The sequence below is a fragment of the Ixodes scapularis genome, unplaced genomic scaffold (assembly GCF_016920785.2).
Source record: "Ixodes scapularis isolate PalLabHiFi unplaced genomic scaffold, ASM1692078v2 PGA_scaffold13__105_contigs__length_92229423, whole genome shotgun sequence".
In the NCBI taxonomy this organism is placed as follows: domain Eukaryota; kingdom Metazoa; phylum Arthropoda; class Arachnida; order Ixodida; family Ixodidae; genus Ixodes; species Ixodes scapularis.
Window position 1 is genome coordinate 26676799 of NW_024609839.1, and position 11567 is coordinate 26688365.

The 11567-nt window shown below is 44.3% G+C and overlaps 1 protein-coding gene across 1 annotated transcript; it reads right to left on the minus strand.

The window, feature by feature from the left end:
* Positions 1–8362: 8362 nt before the first annotated feature.
* On the minus strand, positions 8363–9526 carry LOC115325356 (lamina-associated polypeptide 2, isoforms beta/delta/epsilon/gamma-like). Its single transcript, XM_029981585.2, has one exon. The coding sequence runs from the start codon at positions 9524–9526 to the stop codon at positions 8363–8365; it is 1164 nt and encodes a 387-aa protein (XP_029837445.2).
* Positions 9527–11567: the final 2041 nt, after the last annotated feature.

The window sequence follows — 11567 nt, forward strand, 5'->3', positions numbered from 1 at the left end:
CAATACTTTTATGTAGTTAAATAACTCACTGCAAATCATGTTGCTTGTAGCGCTAAAGCGCTAATAAAACGTGTGTTCAGAAGATCGCATTCTTGGTTCCTTAATCAAGCAAATAGATGCACGAGGTATCTGTTTCCGTAAGGAGGGTCAAGTATAAAATAAAACAAAAAAACAAAGCAATACAAAAAAAATCTTTTGCACCTCTGAATTTTACTTGGCTGTCAGGTATGTTTTAAAAAAAATGGCAATAAAGTAATCCAAAAATGAATTTCCGTAGTCACCTAAAACGTAAAAACGCTTAATCAAACTGAAAAGACCCTCAACACCTCTCTTTAAGAGCGGCGTGTAAAATTTGCCACCTGTCAGCAACCTCATGCGTGCGAAAGGATGGGGTATTGGCGATTTTCACCACGTGTTTTCCAACCTGCTTTCACAGCTTCGTCTGTGGACCACCAGGCGCTGTGAACATCCGATTGGCTCGAGAAGGCTGGCGAGTGAACCTATCGCCGCAGCTTTCTGTTCCAGATGCTAGGTGCTGCCGGTTTCGCAGGAGTCGACAATACCCTACCAGCAGCGTCCAGTTCCTGTTCTGTCACAGATTAACAGTTACGAGGGCCCGGCTAAAAAAAAAATTATTAGGGGGCCTCTTGAAGAAAAAATAAATAATATCAGACAAATAAAAAAAAGCTTAAAACACAACTGTAAATGTTGCGAAAGTATCATGCCAAAAATATCCCACAAGTAACTGCGTAATGCCACTATTGCAGATTAGCGTATTCACATTTCTGAATGCATAATTTACAAGAGCACATTAGGGCCACAAAAAACAATTGTCTGTGTACTTTGCAATCTAACTGAAAAAAAATAACTTTTGTAGGGACTGAACAGCGCCGTTAGGTCATGGTGTATATAATATAAAAACATGTTAAATTTTGCATGATCACCTCCTTCCAAAATATATAATAAAATGCCTGAATACATAAAATCGTTTCTTTTTTTTTTGCTATTGCTATTTATAATAATGTTCAATGTTTATAAAATCAAAGTACACATTAATGCTTCATTTAAAGCGCAAATTTTTGTCGAAAAAAAAAAAAGAACTGAGTTATGAACTTAATTGTGGCCGTAACGAATGGATATGTGTAAAATATAATCCGAAGCGCGCATGCGGATGACACAATGCGGTTATTTTTTGTACAGTTTGTAATAAATAAATACACGACCCTGGTTTTTAACAGGCTCCCATTTTTCATCCGCGTCGTACAGAGATGTGCCTTTATTTTAGTGATTACTTGGCGGGCTTAACGACAATGTAAAAACCCTTGAGTAAAATGTTGGTCTGTACTCTATATCTAAAGATTTTCCTCGATGAACACCCAACGAAAGCGAAAAATATTTCGAGGTGTCATATGTTTGAAGACACACAACCGGAACAGCCCCACCAGCAGAAAAACTGTTTAAAATGCATGATGATTGAAAACCTAAGACTGTAATTTAAAAAAAAAAGAAAACAACAGAAAATCACGATTTTCAATTTTTCAAATTACAGTCTCAGGTTTTCAATCATCATGTATAACTTACCCCAGGTCGCCTGCACTTTAACCGTTTTTTCATTAAAATGTATGCTTTTTTTCGGTTCACAATGCTTGCGGCATTAAGTCTTTGTCAATTTACCATGACATCGGCCGTGTTACAATCCGCTGACCACGAAATACACAGGCCTCCGCGTTACCTCGATTCTGCAGAAAAAATAGATAAAAATTCCGAAAGATTTCTGGAAGGCTGCGCATCCTTCTAACCTAGAGATAATTAAAAAAAATATTCGAGCTTATTATTAATTTCTGGCGCTTTGAACAACTCCTGTCTATGATTTCGGAGACCACGAACTCAAAACAATGCACACGGATCAGTCATTACGTAGCATGTGCGTCTTATGAAGTCATCTTTGTAAGCTATGTAAAATATTATGAGTAGTTGTCCGTGTTTTTTCGTGTTTACTTTCACATATGATTTGCTTGCATTTTTGATATAAACGAGCAGCTCACAACTCAAAAAGTGCGCGCTAAATAATTTAGACTTTCATAATCTGACAGCGTAAGGCATCTCGACACTGGTTTGTACTGCAGATGAGAAATTTAGCCAGTGCGGTACCTCTGCTAGCCTGTGGTCTTTGACGTGCATCACGCAGAACGTGTGCATACTGAACGGGGGGACCCGTTTCAAGTTTTTTAGTAGGAGCTTCCAGATTTTGCTAGCAACAAACACAGGCGTAATTAGTTGGCCGAAACGAAGACGAACGCTCATTTCATAAATCTTTCACCACAAAAATCTCACCGAGAAACAAAATGACACACTAGTTGAGCGGAACTACTGCGCAGAATTACGAAAATGCAAGTCTAAAACGGGCAAGTCTATTTAACCGAGGTTGCCCGAGCGAAAGTCACCAAGTGCGCGAAGGTGCGGTGAAATCAGGTTTTGATTACTTCTCAACTAGACCCACACCTAGGGCGCAACCGTGACAAGGTGACTGGATTGCCTCGTTCATATGTTGGATTGATTTGTGCGTAGCTCGATATCCGCTTTAAAATAATCGCTAACGAGGTCATTCAATCTATGGTCTCAAATGAAATTGTGAAGCAACGTGATGAAAACAGAACTAAAATACAAACATAGCATATAGGGGTGTTTCCTTTAGTCCTTCCATATTTGTTAAAAAAAAAAAAAAAACGTTGTAGCAACACTAATAAGGTTTTTGCAGGGGAATTAAATAACCAGAGCAAAATATTATAGTACGCTAATAGTCACGATAAGTAGGATTATTAAATGATATTTCTTAACTAACTTTTTAATTAGTGAAAGTAAACTTATGGTTTAATTAGAAACATGCTCAGGGTCACCGAAAGCCACTAAATCAGTCAATTTTAGAAAGACTTGGAGCACATTTTAAGCTCGGGGAAGCGCTAAAGTTACCACTCGCGCAGGAGGAGCAAGCCAAGTTTGCTACCGGTGCGATGAAGCGCCCGCAGCGCTTTTCCGCTTTTTATCTTCCGTGTTTTTTCCCTGCTATCCTTGTGTCTGTTGCATCCGAAGTAACTTTAGCGCACTGCGGCGCTTCACACACGCTCAAAGTCTTTCTACAAATTACTCATTTAGTAGTTTTTGTTACAGCGAGTTTTTAATTGGAACCATGCTTAGCTTCTCTAAATAAAAAGTTATTTAACGAATCGTTGTGAAGTATTTGACTATCGTCACGATTATTCCCTCATATTATGTCCCGCTGGTCGTATGACTCAGCTGCACACACCCGATTGGCGTAGCTTTGACGGCTTTTTTTAAAGCAAATTTGTAAATATTTATGTATATAAACATCCTGTATGTTTAGGAAGATTCATTAACTCAATTGACAATGTTTGTTTTCATCATAGTTAGTATCTAACTAAGATCTTGCTACATATTTGTCTCGCAAATTCAATTACGACAGCCGCTATTTTTCTAGTACCTCGGGGTGGGGGGACCCCTTGAAAATTAACGCCTGGTTCATTGGAACCTTTTGAATTCCTTGAATAATCCGGCCCTTCACGACAGGCCATACAACCAAACCTTAACGGCTGGTTCAGACATTTGAATTTGAGTGTGAGCGACTTCGTTATTAATCCTTTTTTTTTAATATTACCGCGCGCAAGGTCACGGACTTGTAGAAGGTTCTCGTTTATTCTTGCTGCGGACATAACTTCTATCGTTTATCCCTGCTTTTGTTGTTCTTGAAAGTGCGTGTTCATTCTCGCCCCGAGCGCGCTACGCTCGAACCTTCTCCGCCGAATCTTCGAGATAGGGGCTCACTCTAGATAAGAGGCCGCCCGCGACCATGTCGAGTTAGTTTTTGCCTCAGCGTTCGATCTTGCTGCTTCGCCACCTTCGACGCCCGCGACGCTCTGTTGTTATCTTTCTTTTTACTTTTATTTTTGGGCACAAGTTTGCCACAATGAACGTTCAGTTTACTCAGTCATTCGCCGCCTCATCACTTGTCATTCGTGACAATATTTAGACATACTGCTGGCTCTCGGTCGAGAGCTGAGCTAGGTTTGAGTGCTACACAAGCCGACAAGAGACGCAAAAGCACATTGGGATATAAAATTACAGAAATGCGATTTAATTAACATCCAGAAAGAGGGACATAAAATACATTTAGCCCAGAAGAACAAAGCCCGTACTGACATTCAGTGTAGTAACTACAAAAATGACATCATCGAAAATGAAGAAACTATTGAATGTCGAAACTAAATGCTCCAAAACATGTTATTTTCCAACTGTAAGAAAATCATCCAACACTCTCACAAACTGCGACTTATTGCGGAAGCCGTTTCCATTTTTCAATAGTGATCAGAAAGAAAAAGGAGTGTTTGGAACAATTTGTACCGCATGAGAAGGGCGTTAGCGACCTGCTGTGAATGTTTCTAACTGTGCTGGTTTATCTTTGTTTTAGATACTTTAGAACGTCAACATTGAGGCATCGTTTAATAACGATGGCGACAGTGTCAAACAGGCGCAATAGCGTTGATCCCCAAGTGTATCCAATCCGGCCGCTGTATAGAGATGGGAAACCAAATCAAAGCTGCTTTATTTACTACATATAAAACGTAACGCCTTCCGTCGAACCATTTCGATTTTGTCTATGTTTGTTTGAGTTAGAGGATCCAATACAGCTGATACGTAATTCTGGGTTAGATGAACTAAAGCCCCTTTATACGGAAAATTTGCGACATTCTTCGATGAACGCCGCCTGCTATCCTGAGCCGACCCAGGCGGCGCTACCGTCGACGCGCGGGTGTAAAAAAGCAAAACATAAAGATAAAGGTGTGCGCGTCAGAAGAGGAGGGAGAGCATATCGCTAGCTTTCTTATTCAGGGGCATTAGGACGAACCAGTGCTTTCTATGATCAGTTTACTAGAACTAGTCCAGTGTTTCAGAGTTCGGCTTAAATAATAATAATAAATCTCTTTATTTTGCCAACACTTTACAGTTAGAAGGTGAAAAGGGAAAAAAGCTGTAACACAGCTTGACTAGTCCCGAACCACCTAAACAGCAGTTGAGACGCGGGCACCAAATTATTTACATATGATTACGACATAAATGAAAACATGAAGAGAACCTTTGCACGAAAGCAAAATAGATTAGTGTCATTATATATTGCAAATTCAGTTTGAACGGACTAGCATTAGTAGACAAAACGCGGCAAAAAACAGCTTTAACCCCCAAAAATTAACACTTTTCTTCTATTCGTTTTGGTTTAAGATGAGTATATCAACACTTAGCTTGTATTAGGTTTGGTTTGAGATTAGTAGGATGAATTCCGGTAAGCTGCTCACCGACATATTGTTAAGCTCCATATTTTTTCTACTTAACTGATTCATTGTAGTCGGAAGGGTGTATGATGTAGTGTATTGTCCGTAATTAGTTATGAAAAATGGTACTTCCCATGGTTCTACAGTTCGGGTTGGATATGCATATACCTTTTTTTGTTAGGTTTGCTAAGTCTTCGAGATAATGTTGGAATGGATTTTTTTCTACCATATATTTCGAACATAAACGATATTTGTATAAATCAAAAATTTGTATTACTCTAAGTTGATTGAAGACAATGTTCGTTAAATAATCCAGCGTAACATAAAAAATGCTTCTTAATATCTTTTTCTGTAATATAAGTGTCTTTTGAAGATTCGTATATGTAGTGCTTCCCCATATAAGATGGCCATAATTTATATGCGATTAAAATAATGAATTATATAATAATAACTTTGTTTTAAGAGGCAAAAAATGTTTATGTCGATATAAAATACCAATGACGCATGATAATTTAGATGCGATGAAATTAATATGATCGTCCCATGACATCTTTTCCTGAAAAAAAAAACAAAAAAAAACAAACAAAGTTTTTAAATATGGGTACAATTTCAATTTTCGAAGAATCAAAAAAAAAATATCCTCAGTACTGTAGACATATTTATTTCTTGGTCGAAATAAGACTGCTTTTGTATTATTGGCATTTATGTTTAGAGCATTACATTTACTCCAACTAAAAACCAGGCGTTAATTAAATTGCGGCGCGTTGCACGGACTTTGGTTGCAATAGAAGTCGTCTGGTCGTATGTAGCCATAAGTGGATATAACGCGGTCGGTCGAACGTAAACGCAAAAGACTAGAAGGGTCCCATGGGTACAAAGTGTGTCCATTCAATGAAGAACTATCCGTCAATTGTCTTGCTTTATTTATTCTGACAACTGATGTCTACAAGAATATAAACTGCGTACATTCTGCTTTTTGACCACACGGATCTGTTTTCTTCCACTCTGATATATTAAACAAGTCGTGCAACAATACTGGTATTAATAGACGAAGAGCGTGTTGGTGCATGTCACGATTGGAGAACGAATAAACATGTAAGACGAAGACGTCACAACCACACATATTTTAACTAACAATGCAGATATATGAATTCCAAGAACGAGCAGCCGATCGAAGGCGCGAAAAGCGAGGAAATGGAAAATAACCAAGAAGAGAAGAAGCAGGGAGGAGGACGATAAGATGAAATGCGAAGTCAGGTAGACATAGTTATCTCTGATTTGGGAAATTCAACTTCTGTCTTCGTCAGAAACAGTGAGGGGTAAACCGTTGTAGCTTCTGCTGTTGGCAAATGGCTTTATAATATCCCGGTCTTATTCGCTGTTATGCGACCACCAAGATTCTTGTCTCTTCAAAACGGGGCCTGCTATCTCTGCAGGAACGGGTGTGTATGACTATGGGAGGATATTGAATCAGGTGGAGCCTTGGGAAGTTCATTTTAATGTTCCCAGAGTCGGTGATTTTTGCACCTGCCAGTCTCACCTATTTATTGGCTCCCGTAGTTCAAGGAAATGGGGTACACCTTTTTCTCCTTGCATAGATTCAACTTTTTAAGACGTTGCGATTAGTACGCGTTTTCACAAAAACCCTGCAAGGACTGCTGTTCTAGCAAAGAGACATGGCTTTAACATGACCACAACAAAGCCGCCTCTGGCGAACATAGTTGTTCCAATAAAAGTGAACGTTGTGCACCTCGACCCAAGACCTCGGGAACGAGTGCGTCGAAACACGATCGGCATTTTGCCCAAACGTTCATCTCGTCAATGACACAACTTACCAAAGGTAGAGGCAACAGCGCACCGGGAGCTCAGGGATGACCCAAATATCGTCCTTCTACGAGCGAACAAGGGCAACTCGACGAGCATCTTAGACCGGAAAGCCTACGAACATAAGGGCCGAAATCTTCTCGATAGCTTGGCCTACAACAAAGCTCAAAAAGAATCCTATGACACATATACAGATAAAACGAAACAAGATCCTCGCCGAAGTCTTCAAACACCATCCAAACTCGAATAACCTCTACCTGTGGTTTATATGCAGGAACGGTTCCGTCCCTGGCGTTACGGGCTCCCTAAAATTCACAAAAATACTTTCTTCTCCGGCTCATCATGGAGTTTACGACTTCACCGCTTTGAGCAGTGTCCAATTAACTTTACTACACTTTTTCCCCTCTTGCTGGGAAACCACCGACCTGAGCGTAAAGAAAGGATTAGAACCCCTCCGTACTGCTCGCATTCATTTATATCTCGGAACGATAGATTCCCCGGGTGCGCTGGACCCCGAGCTTTTTGCTCTTGCGGGCTCTCGTCTTCTTTTAGTATTCAACATCTACCTCCGCCAGCCCCCCTCCCCCTCCCCTCCTTGGCGGCGACGAAGTAGGTGATCTTGCCTCGAGCAGATAAAGGCGCTGAACTGGACGGCGTAGTTCCGAGCCGCTGGAGAGTCGTAGTGCGCATGCCCGACTCCACCGATGCTCCATCGTCCGCTTCCGAACTTAAGCACGGCGGCGAAGATCCGCAGATGTCGGGCTTAGCGATGCCATCTCTACCTCTAACGGCAAACTGACCTCGTGTTTTTCGAGGAGAAAGTGTGACGGTGTCAGTGCCTGCGGATCTTCCGGTTCGGATCCAGTGTCTCTGGAAGAATGGTGGGTTGGTTGCAAGCTTCCTTGATGGGCCAGTGTGTCGATGACTGGCTGAACCAGAGAGGGTCGTTCCACCATTTTCGACTTTTGAGTAAGAAGGCAGCTGCAACTCCTCGCGTGAGTATAGATCTACCGGGTTATCGTGGCTCGGGGAATGGGTTCGAGGAAATCCTTCGGCGGGTCGATGAATTTCGGTCACACCGTTGCGGACGAACTGCTGCCATATTGTTGTGTCATGGGCAATCCAGCATAGGACAACTTTGGAGTCAGTCCACAATTGAACTTGCAGATGAGCAATCCTTAGTGTCTTTTTTTTACCTAGTCAAAGGGACGTGCTCCTAACAAGCAAGCTAGCAATTCCAAACGGGGCAGCGTTACTAGTTTAATGGGAGCGATGAAGGAACTACTGGTTAAGATCTTGCTTTTTTGCGACCCCTGCTCGACGGGCGTTCGCACGTAGGTGAGCACGTTCACGGTAATTACCGTCAGCACGATGAGCACCTTGACCACCATGGATATGCGCCGCTGCTTGCCAACAGCCGGCGTGGTGGCCACCCTACGGCCCGCCATGTCCTCTCTACGAGTTCCCGCTCTGGAACGCTGCGTCACCTGGACAGGTGAACCGGCCTGAGGAAGGCTGCTGCTGCGGGTGCTGTAGGTGAACCAACGCCGACTCGGTTGCACGGCCTCGTTCACGCCGGGGGAGTTGCTGTTGCTCAGGTTGAACCGGACACTTTGGGCACGCAGAAGGAAGATGGTCGTGGGTTCCCCCTGCAGGCCCCTACAGAAAGGACCGTCCTCTTCGTCAGAGTTGTTCTCGGGGATGACTTGAGGCTCCTCTTCCTCATACTCCTCTGTGGCAGACAACTCGTTGGTTGGGACGGACGGAGTGGTTGGGACGCTGCTATTGTTCAGCAGCTGCTGAAGCTGCCTCTCGAACAGGCTCCGAGTCGAGGTTACAACAGGGCCTGCCTGGAAACCCAAGTCGCGGTGCTTGGCCAACAAGGCGTCATCTGAAAGTGACGTGATGCTGTCGGACACCTCCGGGAGCGTGTAGCTGTCGTCGTGTTGTTGGAGGTATCTCGGACGGTCCTCGTCGCTCGAGTGGTCACCCGATGGGAAGCGACCGTCGTTCGAAACGTGCTGCCAGTACAGCTTAACGATGAGTTCTTTCTTCGGTGAGCCGGACGGCACTGACACGCCTCTCTGGTGAAGCGCTTCGACGAGGTTCCCCTTCGTCAAATTTACAATTTGCTTTTTACCTGAATTTTCCTCGTTTCGCAAAAGAATAGAATAAAACCGTGGACAACAACACGCATCAGAGAGCGTCGGCGCCTCACTAAAGACAACCCCCGCATACACACTCACGCCGTCGCCGTTTTGCTTTTTAATGATCTGTCCGTTGATTTGATGCAACTCTGGGTGAGTTGCTGGGTCCAACGAGAAAAGGTCGGGGATGCCGATTGTGTCCAGTCGCCACATATCAGATGGATCAGGTAGCAATTTGGAGTGCGACGTTTCACAGCTGGTTGTTGAAACGGCAGTGGTGTTACTTCGGTCACCCGTTGGGCACATGTAGCGCCCTTGTACCATCCATCCAAAGATGGTATGTACTGCTGTCAGATGCTCACTTAGACGGCGAATTTTTCCAGTTGCTACCTTTCAGTAGACGTCAGAGCCGATAGGTACACTGACCTCTCTGTCTTACCTGTAAACTAGGGGGAGCGACGTCAGCCACAATCAGACCTTCGGAATGTAGCTCATTTAAGATATCGTTGTCGAGAGGTGGTGTCATTACAGTACATAGTTCGGATGCTTCAAGAGCCTCCACGGTAACCTTGCTTGCGCTGTATTAGCTCTGTAGCGTCAATTCGACATGGCGGCAGCAATAATTTGTGGGGCGTTTAGTGCTTCCGAATGTGTAGAGGGTGAGCTCTTCGGTACCGAGAACTGGGCATCGAAGCCTCTCCGAGAACTATCGTTTTATAATGTCCGCTGGCTTCCGGTCTCCAGAAAAACGCACCTGTAGCCCAAATCTTCGCAGTGTGAAGCAAAACCCATGATACTCCCGAGCTGGTGGTGGGAGCAGTGATCACGTTGTTTGGTAGGCCTTGGTTCTCGCCTGTGTGTGATTTACTGACACCGGGGGAGCTCAGTCTTGACTTGTCTTGTGAAAAGCGCCATATGTCGCAGAGGATGGTGATACGACGTCCGCTGCAGGTGCTGCATACCAGTCGTGTCGACAGGCGGCAATCACGCGCTACGTGGTTTATTTTTCCGCATCTGAAACAACAGCTTGCAGCTCTCAGTCGGTTTTGTTTCGTGTCGGAAGATATGTTGGCATCGCAGTCCTGCAATTGGTGTCCGATGGCAGTACAAAGTCGGCATGACACTACTTCCGGTGCGACCGATGCAGTCCGGAGGACAAGACCCGACGGAAGACTGTGCTGGGCGATTGAACGGCGTGTTCCCCTTCGGTCCTCTTGTGGTGCGTCGGATGAAGACCACTGAAGTCCCCCTCGACTCTGCTTACGGCTCTCTATTCGGATCCGAAGAAACCATAAGATAGTTGCAACTTCGGTTGCACCTGGGACGCCGGTAGCGGTCTGCATATCACCCGCTTGGTCAGTGACTCCTTTTCCTTTATTTTCTGTCTAAACAGAGCAGCACGGTCATTGGGGATTGATCTCATGAAAACACGCTTGAGGACAATGGCGTATTGAGTAGGTGGAACACCCAAACCTACAAGGCAGCTTGTGCGGAACTGTATTGAATTATACAAATGTCGCAGCTGCGCTATTTTGTTGGAGCTGTTAACAGTTGACAACGCCAGTAATTGATCGATGTGTTTGTCTGCAAGAATGCTGCTCCGTCCAAGTCGTTCGAGGAGAGCCTTTATGGCAAGGTCGTACTTTTCGTCCGAGAGCCTCACCCACTCGATTGCTTGTTTTGCCGGTCCGGCTAAATACGTTTGCAGATACTTGAATTTATCGATGCGTGGGAGGCCGACGTTGTCGTGAATCGTCAGTCGGAAGTGGTCCCAAAAGCCTTGGCAGTCCCGCAGGCTCCCTGAAAAGAATGGTATCTGTAACTTCGGGAGGGCGGCAGTACGCGGTGTTTGGCGAGCGGGTGCGCGGGCCAGACCTCCTGTTCTGGCGGAAACTTGATCCCGGTCACCGATGGCTGTACCGTTGTCCGATACTTGGGATGGATTGCTGGCAATGAGATTTCGAGCTAGAGCACAACGAACTCGGGTGACCGTGTGACTGATGTTCATGTTGCACTCGGGCGTGCCTACGACCTCGTTTTCTAGGCTCTCGTCATCTGCTAGGTCCTTGACCTCATTGTCAAAGTCTTTTAGCTGCGCTTCCTTTTGAAGAAGGAAATCGCGGTGTACTTGCAGGTCGGTGAAGTCGGGATTTGTTCCCGCAGTAGATCGGTCAGTGTGCTGAGGGTACGGGTAACGGCCGGACGGATGTTGTGGTTGTTTAGCTTTACTTTACTTATTTTGTAGAAAACAACG